This window comes from Charadrius vociferus, unplaced genomic scaffold, assembly GCF_000708025.1.
Source record: "Charadrius vociferus isolate BGI_N301 unplaced genomic scaffold, ASM70802v2 scaffold32, whole genome shotgun sequence".
NCBI lineage: Eukaryota > Metazoa > Chordata > Aves > Charadriiformes > Charadriidae > Charadrius > Charadrius vociferus.
The window spans coordinates 9,333,271-9,359,088 of NW_009647856.1; the positions used below are offsets into that span (position 1 = coordinate 9,333,271).

At 43.8% G+C, this 25,818-nt stretch overlaps 1 protein-coding gene across 1 annotated transcript in view; it reads left to right on the plus strand.

The window, feature by feature from the left end:
• Positions 1-25,818, plus strand: part of SFMBT2 (Scm-like with four mbt domains 2) — a 105,474-nt gene that overhangs the window by 26,963 nt on the left and 52,693 nt on the right. The window contains exons 4-6 of the mRNA XM_009882959.1: positions 12,086-12,174; positions 16,446-16,692; positions 23,544-23,641. Of these exons, the coding sequence (XP_009881261.1) occupies positions 12,086-12,174; positions 16,446-16,692; positions 23,544-23,641 (434 nt within the window). The remainder of the gene's footprint in view (positions 1-12,085; positions 12,175-16,445; positions 16,693-23,543; positions 23,642-25,818) is intronic.

Here is a 25,818-nt window from a genome sequence, read left to right on the forward strand (position 1 = left end):
GTGTGATTTAGTTACCTTGTGCCTAGAATTGAATTGGGCAGGGAGCAATGTTTTTGCTATGCGTAAAGAGCGTACAACCTCTGTTTAGGTAAGAATGAAGGGAAGAAGTTTTGGAGAAGCAGAAACCGCTTGCTCTGAGTGAAACGCTGTGACCTGTGTAGTGATGTATCAGGTTTCCTCCTAATTTATTGCATAGGTAGCCAAGAGTAAGGTCATCCCTTTTTTACCACATTGGATACTGTAGCAAAATCAGAATAATCAGCCTTCATTCATGCCTGCAGATAAAAGAGAACAGTTAACTGACCCAAGTAAAAATGTTTGTGTCTGGAGGATCTTTGGTGTTCCCGAGTAAGTTGCCAGGCGGCTGGTCTTCCCAGTTCACCCATCGTTTGGTCCCAAGTCTGGATGGCAAGGTTTCAGAATTGCGGTCCAGGTGAAATTAATGTTAAAAAAAAAAACCAAACCTTAAAAAAATACAGAGATGGGGTTATGCATGGTAAATACTCTGACGAGTTGAATGCCTCCCTGCTGAGGCTGGATGGCCGCAGGTGACTTGCATTTGTGTTGAGAGATCAGGTGAATGGACTGGTTGTACCCCTGCGAGGCTGAGGGTGGGAAGAGGTGAGTTTCCTTGAGTTTCCTTCTCCTCTTGCCGTCTCCCACTCGCGTCTTGCTTTCCCTCCGCCCTGGTTCCTGTACTCCCCAGGGAGAGCGGTGCTGCACCTCGCTGGTCCCTGGCTGTGCTTGCCCGAAGTCTTCTCGCAGCGAAGGGACGTGACAAGTGCAAACAGAGCTGATAAATTTGCTGCTGTTCTTTATCTACATAATCTGATTGCAATTGATAGATAACGCCACCAAGATAGAGCAAAGTCGCTTCCCATTATCAACACACCTCTCCTTTTTATCCCTTTTTCTTTATTTTAAATAATCCAGTGCAAGTAGAGTATTGACTTTAACTGAAGGGAAGTAATTAATCACAGTACTTATGAGTAGATCATTTACTGCAGCTTGCACACAGGATGGGTACCTGAGGCCGTTGTACTCAGTCAATCAAGGCAGGCTGATACGGGTTAATGGCACACAGGTCACCGCGCTGTTGGGATTTATTAGGCAAATTTCTCTTCTGATCTTGGCCAGTTTAACTTGTAAGCAGAAAGCCACAGCAGCGGGCTCTCAAGGAGAGCGTGTTTGTTTCTGTAAAGTTGCGTTGGGGGTGAGGACAGCTGAACCTACTGTGTGGAGGTACCTCAGCAGTTGCTGGTGGTGACCCTTTGGCCATTTATTTCTCGCTTGGCAAAGTGTCTTGCTGGGCTTCCTGAGCTGCAGTGAGTTACTGGAGAGGATTGCTGTGGGATCTTGCATCATTCAAAAAAGTGACTTCATTGCAATAGCATCCGCTCAACCTGGCTGCACACACACACGCGCGTTTTTCTCCAACAGCATCCCACATCCACGTCCTTTCATTCTTCCACCTGTAGTTCCCACAGCTGGGTTGGAGACGTAGCCCAGGCCACAGCAAGCTTCAAGAAATGAAAAGGAACTCCCAAACCACCCGCTGCTTTTTTAGTGTTAAAAAGATAACAGTTAATTAAGGACTAGAGAAACCCAAGGGGAATAGTGTGTATGTCTGTGAAGGGCTCAAAGGATGTTGGGAAGTAAAGTCTCCTGTGGACAATGAAACATTTTTTTTTTTGCATGTGAATTTGCTCGTTTTGACTGAGAGAATATAAGTGGATCCTTTCTGGAAACCTTGAACGGCAGCAGGAAGGATAACAGTCGCATTATGCTGAAATTCATTGTAATTGCATAGAAAAAAAACGTAAGGGAATTCATGTGAAAACCTAAAGCATGTGTTTGTGCCCTTCTTCGGTTTTACTTCTCTTTACATTTTCTAATCAAGGTGTGCTCTTGCATGCAGAATTTGATTAAAGTCTCTGCAATGGCCCTTTCTTGGGTCAAGAGCATAGAAAATGCAGCGTGGGTGGTCTTCTCTTAGGACTGGGATGAGGGTGTTTTGGGTAGCCTGAAAAAACAGAGCTCACCAAGTGTTTTAAAGACAATTAAAAAATCCTGTGGGGTATTTTTATTATATGAAGTAGGTCATGTGGGCTAAACAAATGAGATTAATTTGAAGTTTACACATTTTCAGTTTTATTTATAAAAAAATATTAGATAATTAACAGTTATAAGAGGTGGTAGATCAATCGATAGCTTGAAGCGGCATCTTCTAGCAGTATACAAGAGCTACTTATTCTCCTACAGATTTCACACTTCTAACATCTGTTTATTAATCTGTTGTAAATTCATATGAATGGGACTACAATGTGCTGCTGATTCCAGGAATGTATTTTGAGCACATGTATTCTTTGATGGACAGTTGCTTATAACTTCTCGTTTCCATGAAAATCCCCTATATAGAATTTTTTTCTTTGAAGGCTTTCCATATTTAAGACAGGTGTATAGAAGGTGATGTCTGAGCTCTGAAGTTGGTATCTCTTGATATTTATGGGCTGCATCATCAGGAAATCAGATCAACAGCTTTTTCTGCACTTTCCCCCCCCCCCCCCCACTGCACTTTCATTACTTTGTGATCCAATTCAAACCACAGAACTCTGGTGTGAGAACAGAAGGTTGTTTGAAGTTTTAAGCAAGAAAGTTGTTTGAAGATGTCTCTAGCTCTATTTGGCTTTTTCCAGGCAGCCCACAAAAGAATCCAAAATGAACAGTCATTTTTATAGAAAAAGCCATTAAATCACTAAGTAGGTTTTTTAAAATGATTTTTTGATTTATTTTATTTTGGAAATTCCTAATGGGGGATCTTGTACTAGGCTTTGTAGGGTATGTAGCAGAGGATGTTCCCTGCCCTGAAGGACTTGGGGATGGTTCAAAAGCATCGTAGACACAGCCTGAGCCCTTTGCTTAGGAGTTCCAGGATCCAGGAGGATCCTGGAGCAGGGACAGCACTCACACCCCATCCCATTTCTGCATCCAGTCTGGTTCAGAAGGACATACATAGTTCAGCAAGCCAAATGAGAATGTTTGGATTCAACCATTTTCTGTCAAAATGCTGTTTTATCTAAATGGAAATATTTTGTGAGAACATGTCACTTTTGACAAATTGTTTTGATGGGTGAAGTCTAAACAAATTGTTTTAGCATTCTATGTTATTTTGATATAAAGACATCTCATTTTGACTCTATCGGTTAGACCTTTATAACATAGTTATAACATTTATATGTTAAGACTTTTGTAGCATATAAATATTGCATCAAATGTGTGACAACTTTAAAAATAAAGAAAATACCAATTTCATAAGGTTTCTATATTTTTGCAGTATGCGATTTACCTTTTCAAAAACTGCATATCTTAAATATCTATAGAATATCTGTATATAAACTTTTGAATATCCTGAATTACTTGTTTAGAAAATTTATTTTTTTTACATCTTGATATTTAGTTTATTTCATAATGTAGTAGCAAGGATTGTCTGGGTGCTGTCCAGCTATAATTCCTTTTTGTGAACCATTTTTATTCCGTCCAATGCTAGGAAGGAGTTAAATTTTTAATAATAAGAATAGTTGCCATAATGAGAGTGTTGTCACTTAGCAGATTTATCCCGAAGATTTTAAACCATTTTATAAAGGTTTTTAAGATGCTGTTCTGCACTTCATACATGAGAAAATTGAAACTCTTTTGTTTAGAGGTTGATGGTCCAGTGGGGATTCTCCAGTAGAGGTGTTGACAGGTTGCTGGTGATCCTGGGTTATTAAAAAGAAAAAAAAACCACCATGAAAAACATTTTTTTTCTAATGATTTTATTTTTTAAAGTAAGGACAAAAATGAATATAATTTGATGTTATTACTTGTCTCAGGCCCTGTTACTTGTGGCAGCAGCTCGGGTCCTCTCAGATGGACTAGTGTTAGGTTGTCCTCATATCTGCAAGCTTGTACTCCATGTGCTCAAATGCTAGGTAGGTAGATAGACACAGGTGTTCAGTCCTGCATTATGTGTTATTTTGTATTATTATTGATGACACCAACCTGAGTGGTGCGGTTGACACTCCTGAGGGACGGGATGCCATCTAGAGGGACCTGGACAGGCTCGAGAAGTGGACCTGTATGAACCTCGTGAGGTTTGACTAGGCCAAGTGCAGGGTCCTGCATGTGGGTCAGGGCAAACCCTGGTATCAATACAGTCTGGGAGATGAAGGGACTGAGAGCAACCCTGCGGAGAAGGACTTGTGGGTACTGGTGGATGAAAAGCTGGGCATGAGCCAGCAATGTGTGCTCAGAGCCCAGGAAGCCAACTGCATCCTGGGCTGCATCCAAAGCAGCGTGGCCAGCAGGTTGAGGGAGGTGATTCTTCCCTTCTGCTCTACTCTGGTGAGACCCCACCTTGAGTACCGTGTCCAGCTCTGGAGCCCTCAGTACAGGAGGGACATGTGGAGTGAGTCCAGAGGAGGGCCACAAAGATAATCAGAGGGCTGGAGCACCTCTGCTATGAGGACAGGCTGAGAGAAGAGAAGGCTCCAGGGAGACCTTATGGTCTCTTCCAGTACCTAATGGGGGCCTACAGGAAAGATGGGGACAGACTTTTTAGCAGGCCCTGTTGTGACAGGACAAGGGATAATGACTTTAAACTAAAAGAGTGTAGATTTAGACTAGATACAAGGAAGAACTTTTTTATGGTGAGGGTGGTGAAACGCTGTCCCAGGTTGCCCAGGGAGGTGGCAGATGCCCCATCGCTGGAAACATTCAAAATGAGGTTGGATGAGCATCCTGGTCTAGTTGAAGATGTCGCTACTCATTGCAGGGGGTTTGGAGTAGATGACCTTTAAAGGTCCCTTCCAACCCAAACTATTCTGTGGTTCCATGATCATGCTTTACGTATTATTTTGAAGTAGTGGCACACTACTTGCTCTCTGGTTCCTGGAGGCTGGAAGCATGGACTTGGCCCACTCAACCTCTGTTTGTGCTTCTCATGCCTTCCCTTGTGGCTGGGAAGGGCATGGGTATCCATGGGGTACGTAAAGGTGTTTGTGAGGAGTAGCTTATTTAGGTGCTGTAACCACATAAGGTATTTGTGCTTCTATTCATTTATTTTACTGAATGTGGCAGTTCAAATTCCTGAGTCTTGCTCTTGTCAGGCAAGGGAGGGGCTTGGGGGGGAAAAACAAATCGTAAAAAGGGGAAAATAAAAAAGAAAAAGTGCATGTTCTTTCCATTGTCTTCTCAGTCTTTCAGATTTCAAGGTTTTTCCTGTGCTTTGCAGTGTACTGTTCTTGAAAAAAAAAAATAATAAAAAAGACAAAACAAAATAAGGATTTTCATATAAACCCATGACCCTGGGAGAAGTGGCTTTAGGAAAAACAGCAACTAATAGGAGACTAGATAAAATCCCAGGAGTTGGTAATGTGATAATAGTATCTCATATTCATTGAATGGAGCGCCTGTGACTCAGTGCTTTCATGGGACTGTAAATGTTCTTTTAATCTCTTATTTCTCTAGAGAGGCAGATAAATCTGAACCCATTATATTCTGTGGCTGAGGCAGGGCATGGAGATTTACAGGATCGCGGGGGCAGACGGTTGTGCACTGGGAATGAAGCAGCTGTCCTGGCTGTCCATGGGGATGATGGGGATGCAGTGGTTGCAGCGCACTGGCCTTTTTTGACCACTGTTTGCATGGCTTTTGTGGTCCCAGCGCAAAGGGAAAGGGCTGGTTGTGAACGGCTGGTGGTGAAAACTTGGTGTATGGTGAGGGATGCTAATGGTGCTTTGCGCTTCAACTGCTGCCCAGGCTGGAGCAGACCCTGGTCCTCAGCTGCGGTGGCAGTGGCCGGGTTTGGAGCAGTCAGGTCCAGCCACAGTCTGGAGTCGTTTGCTTGGGAAAATGAGATGAATGAGTAAAAGTGAGAAAACGGCAGGGAGTGGAAAGGAGAGAGAGGGATGGGAGTCAAGAGAGGTTGGGGGCAGGGTGAGTCAAGGAGAGAAAGAAGTGGGAAGAATTATTATTATTTGAGGGCGATTGGAACGCAATCCGTTTTTTGATGAGGTTCCGATGAAGGTTTTGATGAAGTTCCGCCCTGTGGAAGGGGAGCTCAGTTTTATAACCCATACTTCTGCGGAAATAAATAGTCTTAATGTAGAAGAGTCCTTCTTCTTTCTAATTTAAGAATCCGCTGTAATATCTGCCAAACTAGAAGCTGCTCTCTGAAATGAATATTTTTCATTGAAGGAGGCAGGAGGGCTTTGCATTTTCCTGCGGGAAACACAAAGGTAGTGTGCTGCAAAGACTGCTGCGAAGCAGGGGTACTTGGTTTTTACTTTTGCAGGTGTGGATAATTTCACTGTGGTCTCTTAGGAGGAGGCAAAGCCTTGGCTCAGCCTCAACCATCCCAGATCGGGCTGATCCTGACTCTGGGAATTGGCGCATCACTACAGGAACTGGGGAGAGAAATGTGGGATCTTTCTCAGGGCTTGCTTTAGTGATCTAGATCCAGATGGATTTTCCTGCATGAGTGCAATCTGGAGCAGAACTATTGGCTCTGCTGCGGGTACACCTTGGCCCAGCAACGTGCAGATCTGGTCTCTGTTTTGGGCTGCTTTGCTCTAAGGCAGGTGGTTCTGTGGCATTTTTATGGCAGGAGGATGCTTTAAAGCCTTTGGCTTTGGAGCTGCAGAGGTGTGAAAACAACCACCCATGCTGGCTCCAAGATAACCTGAACCCGATCCAAAGGAAACCGGCACATCTGCCTACACAAGCTGCAGCTCCAGACGGGGCTGTGGTGTTGCCTGCTAAACCTGGAAAAAAAAGTAGTTACAAAAGCACTGGCATTTTGGGAGCATCTCTTTATGCGGTGCGTGCCTTGTGTTTGGACTAGGCTGTGTCTAATATGGTGCAAGCTCTGACCGATGCTTTTTCCACAGTGAGAGTGTTGCCGATACCTGTCTCCTCTCTGGATTATCTAGTGTTTAATCGTTCGGTTCAGCTCACGCTGTGGCCTTTGCGTCAGTGGGATCGCAAAACTGAGTCTTTTTTTCTGTTACCGTGTTTCTACTTCTCTTGAGTCATTTCTACTTGCTGTGATAAATTTGATGGCAGTCGGCCCCCAGGGTCTCAGAACATTGTGCAATCTCACGTTGGTCACCTCTCTGCACAGCAGACCCTGTGCAGGACCATGGGACTGGCACTAAGATGGGTCTGTTGCTCGTAGCGATAGTGGAACTTCTGGCCAAGCTGTGTCCTCATAGAGCATCAAAGCCTCGTGCTCTAGAGGACCAATCAGTGTGATTATGTTACTGTTCATAGAATCATAGAATGGTTTAGGTTGGAAGGGACCTTGAAGATCATCGAGTTCCAACCCCCCTGCCATGGGCAGGGACACCTCCCACTAGACCAGGTTGCTCCAAGCACCGTCCAACCTGGCCTTGAACACCTCCAGGGATGGGGCAGGCACAGCTTCTCTGGGCAACCTGTGCCAAGGTCTCACCACACTCAAAGTGAAAAAATTCTTCCTCAAAGAAATTGTCTTGGTCAAGCAAGCCATCACTGCTTTGGATATAATTTCCAAAGTAGCCTCACTGTAATTAGAATATCTCAAATGCTTTCTTTTCATTGGGTCTATTTGGAGCCCCATTGTCGGGTGGGTGACAGTCCCTTTCCAAGGTGCCATCTTCCCAGATGAGCTGTGCCTGCTGAGGGAAGGGTGGGTGTGCAAAGGGACAGGTACCTTTCAGTACTTACATCTGCTTGGAGGAGATTTTACACATTGGTAAAAGTCTTCCTCCCAGTTTTGTCAGCTCCCTGGATTATGAAGAATGAGGGATGTTTCCTCCTATGCTGTCCAGGCAGAAGTACCAGGGACTTTCTACTATGAAGACTTCTTATCACCTTTGGAGTCTATGCAGCTCAGTGAGAGCTAGTGTGGTACGAATTACGTTGACATTAGTCGAGCGCTTATAAATTACTGTGTCTGGCCATACCACTTTGTGGTTGACGGGGGTCATCAGACTATTTCCATTTGAAGGTCTGAAGGACGCATTTTCATCCTCTGTGGCTTTTGGCTTTTGAAGAAGGACTTAACTCCCTGCGTGAAATGGTTCTTTTTGAAAGGATTGATGAGGTTTCTTTTGCTTTGTTTGTTGTGTGTGTGTTTCCCCTGCCTCCCATGGCACCACAGACGTTAGCTGAGATCCTGGAGCTACATTCAGCTTGACAGGTTCTGAGTGGGGGAAGTTTACAGGGGTCTTCTGGGAAGATGGATCCATTGAAAGTTAGAAGAAACATGGATATCTGAGCCCCATGAACCACTCCTGACTCACTGGGGTTATTTAAGGAAGGAAAAAATATTTTGAAAATAGCAATACTAATGCAGCTTGGGATCCCCATTGAACAGGATCCTTTGTCCTGTCCACCTTCCTGTCCCACCGGCTGGCCAGCCAGCTGCAGATGAGCTCTAAAAGCAGAGTTCTTCCAGCCTGTCTGCAGTAGGAGAGGTTCAGTTGGGTCTTTTCCTGTAGCAAACAAGTGAAAATGTGAATTAGTGATTGAAAATCAGTGCTTCAGTTCACAGGTGTCGAGTCTGATACACCAGCAAAGCACCAGCATTTCTTGAGATGGATGCTCAGGTTGGGCACCCGTGCAATACACTGTCAGCTATTCTCATTTACCCAGCGGATTTCCCTTTGTTTGAATACTCTTGTTTAACGTTTTGCTTGGTCCTCGAAGGCTTTTTGCACATCGTGATGATTCAGATTCACTCCATTACTACTAAAAATTAATATTTGCATTGTAATGACTTGAACTGTAGTACCGAGAAGGCTGATTGCGCTCTATAGGCACAGAAAAAAGCGCAAATCCTGTTCCTAAAACTTCCAGTGCAATCTGTGCCCTCTCAAAGGTGTTCAGAGTCCCTTTATCTGCACCCAAATCGAAGAATAAAATAAAGCAAAACACCAGATATTAGACTTGTTTGGGGAGGACTGCTCCGAAACCACTCAGTAAAGGGAGGGTAGCTTGTTTTTTCATATGAGTCTGTTTAGTCTGAAAACAGAGGTAGCTTTGGCACTTTTGGACTTTGGAAGCCCGTAATCCGGATTTGAATGTGGAGAGGGGTCCCATCTTATTTAGGTGTCAAAAAGCTGTGAGGTGCAAGTCTTTTAAAAACGACAAGGGATTTGTTGGTTTTTTTTTTTTTTGAGAGGCATTAGAAGGGGAACTGACTGACAGCAAGATCTGTGAATCGGGCACCGTTAAGACATCTCAAATCGGGCATCTGGAAATGGAGGCCCCTGAAATCTGTTGTCAACTTTGAAAATCCTATTTCTTCCCCCCCCCCAACACACCTCCTGCCAGCTTTGAAAGTTCGAACTGTGTTCTTTTTATCACATTTGTCATTCCTTAGTAATGAAGCTCTGGCATTCAAAATTTGGCTGACAACTTTGTGGGTATGAGCCAAAATGAAGTTCAACTTGCACCTTTTTCTGATGCACCCAGTGCTGTTCGCAGCGAGAGGCAGAAGTCTGAACTAGAGGGACTTCAGTCTCATTCATTACAGCAATTACTGTCTTCTCGCTGGTGCCAAATTTAAGCTTGTTTTCTTTATCCTAATGTAGGTGGACAGGAACTGATGAGGTGTACACAACAGAAACGTTGAGAGAGAAAGCGCCATGTATAAGCCATTTCTTCTCAGGCCATTCCTTCATCTTAAGTAATGTAATGATCATAAATCTTGTGGAAATCATGCAAAATCTGTGCTGCAAAAGACTTAGAGTGGTTCCAGGATAACTTAAGCGTTATTTTATAAAGGTTCAGGTTTGCTAATTCTAAATACACTTAAATACACTTTCAAAGTCATTTAGATCTATAAACTGAATGTGTAGTTCAGGTGGTATTGGGGGAACAGGGTTTTGGGGAATGAGCACAACTCAGAAACGAGGTCTGATGTACGGTCTGCTGGCCATGGCTTCTGTCTTAGTCTGTGGCCAACTGTATGGATTGCATTAGGTATTTAGGGTATAAACTGAGTATGGGCCAAAGTTCCAAGTGTGCCAAGCACCCACATGGGAAGCAAGCCTAACCATGAGTATGTGTGTCCAGCTCTGGAGCCCCCAACATAAGAAGGACATGGACCTATTGGAGTGGGCCCAGAGGAGGGCCACGAATATAGGTGAGAGGGCTGGAGCATCTCTCCTGTGAAGACAGGCTGAGAGAGTTGGGGTTGTTCAGCCTGGAGAAGAGAAGGCTCTGGGGAGACTTTGTAGCCCCTTCCAGTACCCAAAGGGGCTACAGGAGAGCTGGGGAGGGACTCTGTATCAAGGAATGTAGTGATAGGACGAAGAGTAATGGTTTTAAAGTGAAAGAGGGGAGATTTAGACTAGGTATTTAGAAAAAATCCTTTACTCCGAGGGTGGTGAGACACTGGCACAGGTTGCCCAGGGAAGTTGTGGCTGCCCCATCCCTGGAGGTGTTCAAGGCCAGGCTGGATGGGGCTTTGAGCAACCTGGTCTGGTGGGAGGTGTCCCTGACCAGGGCAGGGGGGGTTGGAACTAGGTGGTCTTTAAGGCCCCTTCCAACCCAAACCATTCGATGATTCTAACTGTCCTTGGGAAAACTGAGTGCTCCCTCTTTGCATTTCTTTAATTCAGTGTTTGGCAGCAGATGGCTTGAGGATGCGTTTTGAGAAGGTTTGGTCTCCTTGGCTGGAGGTAATAGCGGCAATATTTGTGATCACATTGCTGCCTTTGCAGTCTGAAATTCTCATTCTCTAATCACCAGGACGGCACCTTCTCAGAGGTCCCACAGCACAGGTTATGGATTGTCAAGGCGTTGCGGTAGCTGACACCCAATTCTGGGAAGGGCTGCGAAGTCACAGTCACCGAGCTTTTAAAACATTTAGAAATCCCTCCCTGATATGTGAGAAAGCACAGAGTGCTTCAGACTGGATTGTTCTTGGTTGACTAATGTGGTATTTCCCTAAAGTGTGGAGCAAAGGACTTCTTTTCTTTGAGCAAAATATGAGGGCTGCTATCATTTAATTATTTTGGACCTATGCTAGTTAATGACAGCCTTTGCTGGCCTCCCCTGTGGGGTAATGGTCTTTAAATCATGTATCCAGTTGTTCAGGAGAAATATTTTAATTTTCAAATGTTTGATTTTCACCTTCTATAGGTGTTGCTGTGTTAGCAACATAACTATATTACTGTTGGTTGTCTAACATATAAATAAGATTTTTCAGGATGTAATAATGTTTTTGATGTAATTCAATTCCTATTTACAGGCAGGTGGAATTAAAGTCTGGTTTCTGGTTGCACAATGTGCTTGAAGAGGTGTCTAAATCTCTGAAGCTGAGATTTGCTGAATTGCCTTTTGGTGCCCGACTTTTACTGATTTCAACAAGAATTGCACCAGAATTTCAATCCTGGAGGCAACTTTTATATCTTTCAGTTCAAACCTTATGAAACCATGTGGCTATGGATCCCTGAAGTAACACAGGCTTACAGTGTTTTTCTCAAAAATTATTAATTTTTTTTTTTTAATGAAGTAGAAGTTTTTGATAAATTCTTTAAGTCTTTTTTGCAAGGGCATTGACTCGGTAGCTGACATATGATGTTTTCCGGGTTGATTCTTGTGCATTGTGGGGCCAAGCACCTGGAGTTCTGTTGTCCTGTTAAGGAACGGAAAGTTTGTACAGCTTTTTTTTTTTTTTCTCTGATGTCATTAGTGAACATACAAAGGGACTTTATAAATCATATCTGAGTGTAGGTGGTAAGCAGAAAACAAGTGGTTACACAAGCAGTGGCCAGTTTTGAATGAGAGAGGTGGAGATGATAAGCCACGCTGTTGTAAATCACTGTCAATGGCTACAGCGGAGCAACACCTTCACTTATTTTGGGATGTAACCATGTGTGTGGGTTGCCCAAGGGAACTGGACAACAAACCAGATTTTCTCCTGGTCTGGATTGCAATTGTATCCGAAACTTTAGAGCTGGTAAACCCCGAGGAGATGTCTCTAAAATACATGTGGCAAGTCCATTGCCATCTGCAGTTCTAAGCATTTATTTTCTTTCCTCAACCTCCCCAGCAATCAAAGAAAAATACATGGACTGGACAGAGTTTCTCATCCACGATTTGACCGGCGCTCGGACTGCACCTGCAAATTTACTGGAAGGCGTATGTATTAGATTGCAGTTTCTATCCGATACGGTGTCGCGGTGTGCATGCTGCAGCAGTGTTTGCGCTCCCGACATGTAGGGCTGTGTGCTTTCAGCATCTGTGTGCCGACAACGGAGTCTGATCCAGCGCTGGCCGAAAGTCGGGGGCAATGTTGCCTTGACTCTGCCGGCTCTGCTTCTGACCCAGTGACGGGGAGTTTCTTTTGCCTTTAAGCCGCAGAAACTTAGAAAGTTGGGTACTCAAAAAAGGTTGGGTGATTCTTGCGGTTTAACCCCAGACAGCAACTAGGACCATGCAGCTGTTCGCTCACTCCCTTGGTTGGGATGGGGAAGAGAATCAGAAGAGTAAAAGTGAGGAAAAACTTGTGGTTTGAGATAAAGGCAGTTTAATAAGTAAAGCAAAAGCTGCATACACAAGCAAAGCAAAACAAGGAATTCATTCACCACTTCCCATCAGCAGGCAGATCATAGAATCATAAAATCACAGGATGGTTAGAGTTGGAAGGGACCTTCAAGATGATCTAGTTCCAACCCCCCTGCTGTGGGCAGGGACACCTCCCACCAGCCCAGGTTGCTCAAAGCCCCATCCAGCCTGGCCTTGAACACCTCCAGGGATGGGGCAGCCACAGCTTCTCTGGGCAATTTGTTCCAGTGTCTCACCACCCTCAGAGTGAAATTTTTTTTCTAATATCTATTCTAAATCTCCCTTCTTCCAGTCTGAAGCCATTCCCCTTCATCTTATCACTACATGCCCTTGTAACTAGTCACTCTCCAGCCTGTAGGCCCCTTTAAGTACTGGAAGGCCGCAATAAGGTCTCCCCGGAGCCTTCTCTTCTCCAGGCTGAACAGCCCCAACTCTCTCAGCCTGTCCTCATAGGAGAGGTGCTCCAGCCCTCGGATCATTTTTGTGGTGCTCCCCTGGACTCGGTCCAACAGGTCCATGTCCTTCTTATGTTGGGGGCCCCAGAACAGGGCGCAGTACTCCATGTGGGGTCTCACCAGAGCAGAGTTCACACATCTCCAGGAAAGCAGGGCTCTATGACACGTAATGGTTACTTGGGAAGTCAGATGCCGTAACTCAGAACATCCCGCCCTTCCTTCTTCTTACCCCACCTTTATATGCTGAGCATGGTGTCACATGGTATGGAATATTCCTTTGGTCAGTTGGGATCAGCTGTCCCGGCTGTGTCTCCTCCCAACTTTTTGTGTGTCCCCCAGTCTACTTGCTGGTGGGGCGATGTGAGGAGCAGAAAAGGCCTTGACTGCTTCGCTACTAAAACCATCAGTGTTTTACCAACGCCATTTTCAGCCCAAGTCTAAACCATAGCACTATACCAGCTGCTCATAAGAAAGTCAACTCCATCCCAGTTGAAACTGTGATGGTGGTGAAGGAGAGAGTTGAGAAGTCTGTAGGAAGGAGGTGCCCCCTTTAGTGCCCCATTAGATCCACCAAACCTGCGACCTGAACGTTCAGGTCAGTACACAAGAAGAAGAGGGGGTTTAGTAAGTTGATGGGGACCACTGTCATGTTTATGTGTATTTGGAAATAGCTCCCCCAAGGACATTCCCTCCACCTAAACACAGCAGCCAGATTTAGCAGGGAATTTGGGTGAGGTTCCCTCTGTTGTTGGTAGTCAGGAGAGAAGAAAGGGGCTGTTTTTTTCAGCTGTACCCGTATGGCCAAGGGCCCAGCCTGTGCAGCGTATCCACAGGGTGACTTGCACCTGGGGAAGCCTCCGCTTGCCTTGAGATTTTGGAGAAAAATCCCAGATTCACCCTGAAGCCGTGGGAGCAGGGAACCTTCTCCTTCAGGACTTGCCCTGCTCCCCTGTGGATGCTGTGAAGGCATTTGGAGAGGACACAGCCCGTCCTGCAGGAGATAATTCTCTCTGCCCCTCTCTATTTAGGCCGGGAGTAAAGGCATACAGGCAATTTACCTTTGTGTAAGCACTCATGTTGGCTTTTTGGAAGCAAGTGTTCATCCAGGCACTATTTTTGATCACTCTGTCCCCAGTCACTCCCACCTGCTGCAGCTGCATCCTTTTTCCACGTGCCTGTGCAGTACGACCTGCCTGGCAGGGAGAATTAATAGCGTAGCATCAGGGATAGTTTTTCCCTGCGATGTGTTCACCAAACAGCCCTTGCACGCCCAAAATAACGCACGTCCTCAGGTCTGCTTCATCCCTGTTCCTGGACCACTCCCAGGTGGCGTATGCAAAAACCTTGGTGATGTCCAACACCCATCCCTGGTGTACATCAGTGCCATTGCGAACCTCTCCATTCCCTTTCTGCAGGCAGAGAAAGAGGCAGCCCCAGACAGAAATGCAGGGAGAGAAAAAAGTGCATTGTCTTGAAACAGTTTCTGACCCTTTTGTGGTGTTTTATGCGATATATATGCTTAGTGCTGTCTGTGCCGTGCAATGTATGTCACCCCCTGTCGACAGATTTGCTGTTCGTGAGTGCTGCAGATTGTTGTTATACTGTTAAATCAATATGTAGTGATATTTTGTTGTTGGTATTTTTTTTTCTTTTTACCTGCTAGCTATGCATAGAAAGAGTTCTTGTGTTATGGTAAATGTTAATATTTCATGCAAGCCAATTATTAATCATAACCATTCAGTTCTCAGGGGTAAGTGACGACCCATTGGCTTAAAATTTAGCACACAAATCAAAGAAGCAATATTCGCTTTTATACAGCCAGGGATTTATTATAATAAGTTAAATCATTACACCATTGTTTCATGTTAAAGAATGGTTTGTTGCAATGAAGCAGTTTGTATGAGAGGAAAAAAACCCCATTAAATTAGATTTCTGTTATATTATTAATTCTGACACTGCATTTTACCGTGAAATAATATTTGAAGAGATTATACAGGTGCTTGTAGCTAAAACTGTAGAGGAGCGGCTTATAATGGCAAATATGTTGTTCTAAGAAATACCTATTAATCACAGAGCTGGTTAAAACTGTACATGTGATAAGGTTTTAGTTAATCTTAATTACATTTTTTACCAAATTCTCATTCTGTTGCCTGCATTTCTGGATTAAGAGAGTTGTAGTGAAAATCGGTTGCATTTCAAAGTTTTGAATACTTTCAAAATTCAATAGGAAAGGGAAATTTTTTGAAAAATAAGGCTTTCTCCTCTCTTTTTTTCTAGCCACTCCTAGAAAGAACCATCCTGGGCTGACTCTGATTTACAGAATTAATATTTTTAAAAATACTGTGAAAGGTTTCTATTATTTAATTAAGTAGAAGTGGGACAAACACACAGGAAAAAAAAAAAGAAAAGTCCTTGTTTTTAATATAGTTTGCCTGTTTTTAGCATCTCCTTTGGGGACCAGTGCTCCCAACTCTTGGGGTGTTTTTAGTGCTGCTCTTAAAGCCCTGGAGTTGAGAAATTGCATGAGAATTGGAACTTGCATGTAATAAAAAGAAGAAATTTAACCATTACGTTAGTGGAGAAAAGATGGACAATCACAAACCAGAACCCCTGAGCCCCAAAGATACTGTTCTGCAAAGCATCCTGTGGCTTTTTAAAGCCTGCCGTTGGCAGCTTTGCAGGTCTAAAGTTAAGCACGTGTAAATGGTTGCAGAACTGGGATCGCAGAAAATACCGTGTGTAAGGAAATAACCTCCATCACTGGCATTTGCTGGGCACAGTGGCTTGACCCAGCAAAACCTGTGTGCCTTGGGCTTTGATTCCAAGACCACTTGCACTGGTGGGAAGCTGTCATTGGCTTTGGGCTTTGGAGTAACCACCATAGGCTCTTGCATCCATGGCTGTGGGGAATAATTTGCTCTACGTGCCAGTAGGAGTGAGATAAAGCCTTTGATTGGAAAGATCAGGGGCAATTTCAGGGTCATGCCCAAAGTAGTCGCCTTTTAGGTAAATGTCAGTGTCCAGTCCTGTGATTGGTTCTTATCAGCTGCAATCAATGAGAATTTGGTTTGAAATCCTCCAGTATAACTGGGCTTTGAGTTGTTCAGGAGCATCCTAAGTGGATGTGCCTTATGAGCTGTTCCACCTTTTATTATTCTTTTTTTGTTGTTGTTGATGATGTCAGTTGAGAAATTAGCACAACTGTTGTTTTCTGTTTTACTTCTGAATTTGCACTTGGAAGACATTGGGTAAAATAGAAGAAGAACAGACTGTTTGCTGATCGCTTGGATGATGGTGTGAAAAACAAAAATAATCTTCTGCTGTCATCTGTTTCCTTGAGAAGTCTTCAAATAAAGTTTAAAATAAGGAGTTTTGCTTCTATTCAAACAGCCTCTGCGAGGAAAAAACCCTGTAGACCTCATTACAGTTGATTCCTTAATAGAGCTGCAGGATTCCCAGAATCCCTTTCAGTACTGGATAGTTAGTGTGGTTGAAAATGTTGGAGGAAGATTACGCCTTCGCTATGTGGGATTGGAGGAGACTGAATCCTATGACCAGTGGTTGTTTTACTTGGATTGCAGACTTCGACCAGTCGGTTGGTGTCAAGAGAATAAATACAGAATGGACCCACCTGCAGGTAAAGCACCTCCTGAAAATACTATCTCCCTTTGTGGCATTTACTGATGTTTTGAAATACTTGTGCAACCCCTTTCTTCTTCTCCAGCATTCGCATTGCTTTGACAGTAGTTTCTAGCTATAACACAGATGGCATGTGAAAGCCATCTAATTTGGGTTCAAAGTGGGTCAGGTAAACTGTAGTAAATTTATTTAATAAATTCAGTTTAGCTTAGCTCACTCCTGGAAGGAAGAAGAGTCAAATAAAAGCAGTTTTGTGCAGTTTTCCACCAAGAAGCAGAGCGGATGGGAAATAGTTCCAGGATGTGCCTGCTTGCCCTGCCCTTTTCAGTGGCCAGGTCTTCCTGGCCATACTGTAGGTGTTCTGGTGGAGGCATCACTGGGAACCAGTCTTCTGCTGTCCCAATCAAGTCCTAGGCGACACCTGTCAGCATATACTAGGCTCCATTTGCTTTCCCCTCACCTCTTGCCCATTTGTCTTTCCATGGCCACACACATTTCTCTTAGGTAGCAGTAGACCACCTTGAAACTTCCTGGGGCTGAAAAAAGTGTTTTGGGACCCTCATGGTCCCTCTAACACACATCTTACATATTCAGCTGTAATATTGCTGTATATCTGCCAAGTGAGACCTGCCCTCTGTCTAACCAGTCAGAAGGGTGCTGAGTTTGTCTGCCTGTCCACATCAATCTACCCATCAAGTGGTTATGGGGTGTCTATTGCTAGAAGCTAATATTTCTTTGAGTAAGGGTAGATGAGGTCTTTCAGATTTAAAAGACTACAGATTTTTGTCCTGCATTTTCTCAAGGGAGTGCAGTCTTTGGAAGTATGTCAGATCAGATTCAGCATCAGGAGATTGCAACTTGGAGAAGAAGCTCTCTAGAGTTGAGTTTAGTGTTCAAACCAGCTTGGATGGAGAGAGATAAGGACTGCAGTTAAGCCAGTCCGAGGTCAGAAGCTGGAATTCACAAATCCAGGGGTAGGAGAAGTTCAAGGGACAGGAGACAGGTAGAAGAGTCAGGCCCAAGCAGGCCGGGCCAGGAGGTTGGACAAGAGCAGAGTTTAGGAGTTAGGTGGAATCAGACTCCAAGCAATGGGACTGGGTTTGGCAAAGGAGCAGGATCAAACCAGCAGGACAAGAAGGAGTAAAAGGCTGAGTGTAGGGTCGTACAAAGCATTACTAAGGCTTAACAAGCAGGATATAGCCTTGGGACCACAACACAGAGCAGGGGCTCAGGGTTGCTTGAAGCGTCCTGGAGAAACGCTTACAGAAGCATTCACTGGCAGGGTTTGGGGCTGACTTTGGAGATGTGCTTCTATCCAGGTTATAGCCCATTACAGCAGGGTAGGACTGAGAAGGTGAATTATCTCCACCATACCAATAATATTGATCAAAACTTTGTGAAAGTTTCTGGGCAATTTGTTTTCTCTCTAGTCAAGGCATTTGGTTCTGCATTGTTCTGACTTGACTTGGCTGAGTTGGTTGACTCAAGCTGGTTGACTTGACTTCTTTTGGAGTTAGGTGTCTGGTTGAACACGACAGCTTAGACTGTTGTATGCATGGTCTTCTTTGGGGCAGAAAGTGTGCAGCGTCTGTATTTTTCATAAAGCTCTGGCTTATACTTGAGGCCACAAAACTGTTTGCAGAATCCTGTGGACCATGGCCCCTATTTGCTGGCTGTCTGCACCTCCAAGCTGGATGCCTCAGGACTACTGTTTCCCTTCAGACATGAGGTGCTTTCTTGGTTAATGCACAGTTTTTAACTCAGCAGACCTGTTCCACCTTTTCCTGTGTTGGTGAACAACTTGCCCAGGTCTGTGCCTTATATTCTTTGCGCTGTGGGTGAAGTTTTTCCATGGGTGTCAAATGATAAGAGAAAGGTAGCCCTCATTTGGGTAGGTATTTTTGATGTTACTTCTCTCCATCACACCCGACACAAAGAGGTTACCCCAATACACGCAATTGTTGTGTTCACAAGTCTGTCTGGGTCTTGGGTCTAACGTGGGGTCTCAAATGCATTTCGGAAGAGTGTGTTTTTCTTCACTGATAGGTAGGAATCAATGTTCCCCATCACTTCTAAATGAGATGTGAATGCTGGAGAGCATGAATATCACTCACTCAGTTATTTTACAGAGTATTTGTGTTCCAGGGAGACACCTTTTCATTGACTGTCTTTGAACCCTCTTGGCCTGTATAGGTTTGGTGAATCAATACAGAAATGGCCCAAATGAGATTTGTGCTTCCTCTTTGTTTATTTCATACTGTTTCTACTTGTGCTTCCTTCTCTATGGAATCCCCACACGCCCACCTGTCTTTTTCTTCTCATTTTTTCAGTTGTCACATCTCTAAACTTGTTATTGGACTCTTTATTTGCTGAAGTTGTTTATGTTTCTTCTCCTGTCCCCTTCATTTAATGGCTCTTAAAATTTCTTTCTCTTGTTCTTGTCTGGCTACATCTGACACCTGTTTCCTCTCCTTGGCATTTCTCTGGTCGTTCCCTTTTTAGTGAACATTGTTATTAATGAATTCAGTATCCAGATCTTCCTGACTTCCATAGACTTAAATCGGTGGTCATCACTTTACAACTCCTTAAGTTGGGTCTCATAGGAGTTCGCTGAGATAAGACCCTTTGGGTCTGAACCCTTCCATTTTCTCACCAGTCCTCTCCTAACACTGCCCCCAGGGACCTTTCTTTGGTTCCCCCTGCTGGTCTACCCAGCTGTCAGGCTCTGCACTTAAAGGAGCAGCTGGTCAGAAATGAAAATCTGATGAGTTTCTGGAGGGAGTAATGCTGGTTGTTCCACTTCTGACATAGTGGACTATATCAGCCATTTGATGTCTACCTAACATCAACATGTTCATAGAGCACAATGGATGAGTAAAGCATATGAGACATTGACCCAGAGGAAAACAAGGGAAGAAGCCAAGTGGCTGGTCTAAGGGGATCTGTTTCAAATTAAGGAGTCTGCAAAAGAAATCTTGGAGCAAACAGGCAGGCAAGCAGTAGTGAGTTGTCGGGATGAGATGGTGGGAGCAGAGAGCTCAAAAGAAATTCAGGGATGAAGCTACTAAACCACAAACTGTAAAAGGATGCAATTTCCTAAGGACCCCAGGCCAGGAGAGTGTGCTAGGGACACATCCTTGCCTACTTACATCCCTCCTGGAGACTTCTATAGCAAATAGGATTAGGACTAGGAAGGCCTTTGCTGTGTGAAAGACCTAGTGTGGACCTTCTTAGGAAAGAGAGACAGTGGGGCGGTGTCTCTCAGTGAGAGAGTGTGGGCAGTATGTTGGCTTTTTACACATCAGTGATTAAATTCACCTGCTGTAGTGTAGGCATCAAAAAGACAGTTCAGCATGAGCTGTTGCTTTCCCTTTATGATCAGTGGAGAAAAGGGGATGCCTAAGACATGTCTAAGATAGGTTAGGTGAAGTGACATCTTCATAAGCTTATTTTTTCCACTCAGGGTGGTTGAAAGCAATGAACACAGACCTGGTTGTCTAACTAGAACATCTGAAGCCATTTGAGGTGACTCCTTGAGTGATAACAGGAACAGCCTTAGACTGTATATCAAAGCTGTTATGAATCTCCTCCGAAGAGATGTTGAGGACATGCAGCTCCTCCCAAACCAGGCTGCGTGTTCAATTGCTATCAAATGAGGATGTTCAGTTATACATCAGTTCACAGAATTCACAGAATTCACAATTCAGTTATACATCAGTTATGCAGGTTGTTGCAGTGCTTTGCCTACCCTTGACTTGGATGCTGCATATGCACCTTCAGCTTTATTTTCCCTTTGCATCTGGGCTGTGATTTTTCTGTTGATCCATCTCTGGGACCTGCCAGGTTGGGTTCCACCTTGCCCAGCAGTTTGAGATCAGTTGTTCAAGATGGCAGAGCATCTCATATAAAGGAGATCCCATGGATCCAAATGTCTACAGTATTTTGGGTCTCTTTTCTGAAGCCATCCACATCCTAGCACTCACTTCATAGAATCACAGAATGGTTTAGGTTGGAAGGGACCTTGAAGATCATCGAGTTCCAACCCCCTTGCCATAGACAGGGACACCTCCCACTAGACCAGGTTGCCCAAGGCCACGTCCATCCTGGCCTTGAACACCTCCGGGGATGGGACCTCAACAACCTCTCTGGGCAACCTGTTCCAGTGCCTCACCACCCTTAAAGTGAAAAACTTCTTCCTAGCGTTTAATCTAAACCTGCCCTCTTCCAGTTTAAAGCCATTCCCCCTTGTCCTATCGCTACATGCCCTAGTAAAAAGTCCTTCCCCACCTCTCCTGTAGGCCCCCTATATGTACTGGAAGGCCGCAATAAGATCTCCCTGGAGCCTTCTCTTCTCCAGGCTGAACAGCCCCAACTCTCTCAGCCTGTCCTCACAGGAGAGGTGCTCCAGCCCTCGGATCATCTTTGTGGCTCTCCTCTGGACAAACTCCAGCAGGTCCATGTCCTTCTTGTACACTTCATGTACAAGAATGTGCAAGAGGGTCCTTTGGAAGTAGTATTCTGGCTGTCTTCTCCAAATGGCAACTTTCGGGGGCTTTGTATGTCTCGTTAGTCCTTTTAGCTGAAGCAAAGGGGTCATAGCATATTTTCCACCTCAGATGTATATCTGAATCCAAAATAAGCTTCCTTGGTAGTGCATATTGGCATGGGCTGCTTGACACACAGCCACTGATGGTCTTGCCTCGACTGCTTATGCAGGAGGAGATCATCTCATTTTATGTTACTTTCTATTTAAAGACAAATTGGCAGTCATTTTAATTGCTCACTCCTTGTTAACCTAAATACAAATTGACACAGTACACTTTGTTCAATTACCTGCAACCCTATCACTTAAATGAAATGCTTTATGCTCTTTTAACTGTGCGATTTAGTGTCCATACACTTTCCAGCATAAGCTCCCTGCCACTAATTAAATGCACATATGGTATTGGTTGCTGGTTATTGAAACCACTGGAGTTGTCTTTTATCTCTCAAAGTTTGTTAACACTGCCCAAAGAAGTTACTGCTTTTTTTCACTGATTTTGGGGCAAAGTTGCCCAAAATACCACTTTCTTATTCTTTCCTGTGCTTCACTGCCATCATGGTAGAAAACAAGGGTCTGTTTTCAGCTTGCTCTGTCCGGGAAGCATCCAGCAGGGTTTTCCAAAACTCAGGCTTTTTCTTAGTTGAAGCAACAGGCTGGCTGCAGCTTGGAGCAAAATCATATATTGTATTGAGTATTGCCCTATTTGGCATGATTTAAACCAAAAAGTAAGAAACAAGGTGAGCGATTTCCCTCTCAGCACTTCAGGCCGATCAGAGCTCCTGCAAGTAAGGGAGAACCGGAGCAACAAGGCTATAAAATAATGAACAATTAGTTAAAGTGAGCACTTCTTAACACTCGAGACTGCTGCACATGCTGTAAACAAAGACTTGAAATGTATATTCCCATTAATAACCAGACATTTGAGGAATTAAAAATACCACCCTGAAAGGTTAACATTTCCCTTTAAGTGTGTTTAAATTCGTATGCATATCCTTGATGTCGGTTCTGAAGTAGCGAGGTTTGATATAGTGGAAGTATAAATATATCCACTTCCAGTGAGTGATTCTGCAAATCCTATTTTGATAAGGTCTTAAATCTGTTGAGATCAGAGCATAAAATTCCCTTGTACCGTCAGTGCTAGGTGAAAACAGTGCTTGCCAATTCCTTTTTTTATACATATTTTTTATTTCCTCCTTCAGAATTGTAAGATACAGCAGTAAATCCTTGCTAGCTGGTAAATATATATGGTTATTAGGTGTACAGAATTTAAATGCAAATTGGGCCAAATTGAACTGTGATGTAAGTGCGTGAAGCCAAACTGACAAAAGAAGAGCTTCGCACTGTTCGCCCCCTGTCAAGGTTCAAGTTTATTATTGAGTAAATGTTCATTTCCATTTTAATAATTGTCGCAATCTATCTACCTATCTTGTCTCTTTAAGACCTTGATATGAATGTTCTGCAATAACTTGTTATGTGGAGGATAACAATATGTTTTCTAGGGCAGAATTAAATCCAATATAATGTTCCTCATCAGAGTATTGTTTCCTACATTGTTTCCTTTGATGATTCATTGGCATTTCATTGCACTGAACCATAAAGGGCTTGTTAATCTAATGATTTAATATTATTAAACCTATTTAAAGAAACTCTATGAAAGCAATGTGAATCTGCACAAAGATGTTGCCTGGAAATATAATGATGAAAATTCATAAGTGTAAGTCTTTGAATTGGTGTGATTGTCTGGTTTGAGTGTGGTACCAATAAATGAGTCTGGGTAGAGATCTACCTGAAATGTTCCTTCCCACACCTACCCCCAACCACTGCAAAAAAAAAAACCCAAAACAACCCTGCAATAAAAAATAATAAAAAAAAGACTTTCCAATGAACAGGAGCCTTGGTAAAGGGTATTTCTGCCTTTGCTGAAATGTAACTAATACTGGCTGAAGACCTGAGACTCCTCAAAGTGGAAAACATCAGGTATTTTGAGGATTGAAAATCAAAGGAGAGTTTTTGTTATTTTCAAGTAATGAGATAGTACGGTTCTTGTTTCTTCAGCAGAAAATGAAGGACATGTATTTTTCTGGGTTTTACTCCAGGATATAAAACACAATCTTCCTCAAACGTGCCCCTGCTAGTTGCTTTTGTGTTCAATTTAGCTGCGCTGTACAGTTTGGAATATACACACTGTTCATTTCACTTGTACTATCCATTTTTATGACATCAGAATTTAAGTCTTTGAAAAACGTTTGATTTTCCAAACAGTCACCTCTTGGTTTTGTTGTTTTTTTCTGTTGTCATCACTTTAGATATCTATTCTCTGAAGACTGTATCTGAGTGGAAATGCGCTCTGGAAAAATCCCTTAATGATGCAGCAAATTTTCCTCTTCCAATGGAAGTGTTCAAGGTAAAAGATAAGCATTTTTCCTTCACTTACAGAAACCGCGATGAATAAATATCATTCAGTGTTCAGCGGCTTATGTTAAACTTTTGCAAGAAAGGCCGTTGCTCTAATACATCACCGTGAAAGGTCACAAGTGAGATGTTTGTATAAAACACAGTTTTCTGTGTGGACTTTCCATTTTGAGAACTGATTTCTTGCAGTCAGTGTTTTCTAGGGGCTGGGGAGCGATCAGCACTGATTTCTCCAACGTTATTTTTAACGTCTCTTATTCTGTGCAATGGCATCGTATACAACTGTGAAAATGTAGGGCTACGAATATGAAAGTTGCCATCAACTAGCTGGCTTTCTGTGAGCCTTGCACCAAAATTTTCATTTGCTTATGAGCCACAAGGCAGAAAAACCTCCTTCAGGGACCTGTAGTCGAAGTAGGAGATAATTTTGCTCCCACATCTTTTTTTTTTTTTCTTTTTCTTTCCTTCTCACTCTGGTTTTTAATAGTTAGAGATGTGCTTCAGCCCTGAGGCACCAGCTTTAATTTCCCGTCCAAATCTGCACAGCTATTAATCATGACGGCTCTAGATAATCCTCATTTCTAGCTGTGCCCGTCTGGTTTCGAACAGTTGCATCCTCGCTGCAGTGCGATGGGCCGCACGGCTGTGAGAGGATGCTCAGGGAGGTGTGTGCCCTGTCTCCAGTGCTGTCTCCCATGTCACCTCCTGCTTGGGGACCTGGTGGACCACGGTGTCCTCCCCACCACTGTTCCTGGCTCATCCAGCCTGAGGACCCTCTGCGTTCCTTCCCTGCCCATAAGCAACGTTGTACTGGGACACCCCAAAACACCCACGCAGTTGGAAGAAGGCACCTCCATGCCCCATCCCAGCTGTCATGCCACCAAACGCCGGTGCCACCTTCACCCTTTGTGTAGAGACATGTGGGCAGCTTCCCATGAGGAATCCAGGCTGCTTGCCCAGCTGAGATGCACTTGAATTAGCAACGTGAATTTGGGAACGCTTTGCGAATGGCCCAGGCAGTGGCTCATTTGCTTGCAATGTGCAAGCTCTGCTGGGCTGGGGGAACTGGGAAGATTTGTGCGGTGACTTTCGGCACGAACGTGGATTTGAGAAGCCCCGTGTTGTGGTGGGAGTGGCGTGCGACGAGTTTTGGTTCTCTGCCATTTGTTTCACACAACGCTTCAATCCGCCAACTCTACTAAAGTTTGCATTTGCAGTTTCAAGATCAAAAATGCATTGTGTGGGGCAGGGATTAAGTCACAATAGGGAATGCCTAATGTGTAAATTTTATTCTTGTCTATATGAAAGAGTGAAGAATGTTTCTGATGAGGCTCATAAAACATCCTTTCTTTTTAAAAGTTTATAACTAACAGCTGTTTTGCTGCCTCTTCTCAGCATGCCAGGCTTATACCCGCTTATTTTAATTATTGCATGAGGGTCATAAATTTAAATTCAGCAAATCCCAGTTGCTATGCCATGTGGCTTGCAAAGATGTTCCTCTTAGAAGACAATATAAAACCTTGGAATGCTTGAATGGCCCAAGAGGAGAGTTACTTTGGGGCCAAACATGACAAAAAGGCGGGATGAGGTCAACAGGGCTTCTTTATTTGTAACGTGAAAGCTGAGCACAAGGGGAGCTGAATTCAGTGTCTGGTGTTATCTAAGCCCCTGCTTCTGATGGTGGGAAAGCAGGAGGGTGAATAAACGGTTTATGTGTGGGCATCATTTTATTCGGCCCGTTTAGGGGGAATCAACCCAATCTTGTGCCTGTTAATTAAGGAGGAAAATATGAGAGCTCGTCTATGCCTGTGAGCATGTATTCCTTGAGTAATGACTAGAAGGAAAGACTTTAGGAGACTATATGAGAGTACGCTTGTCTGATCTTACAAGATAAACCAATATTTGTTTGTGGTACCTTCAAGGAGAATCCCAGCAAAAAGTGTTGAATCCAAAGGTGTTTGTTTTGTTTTTTTTTTAATATGTTTTGCAAAACCAGCCCAGAAGTACTGTCTCTACATGGTGCCTGGGGCTCCGTGCTACTGTAACTGTCATGTGTTAGATGAGATATAAAACACAGGGTTTGACAGCTGGCAACTATTAAAGATCTTCTGGAAAGCTGGAAATGTTTACTTTGGCGGGCATGCTAAACTGCACACCGAGCAATTATAT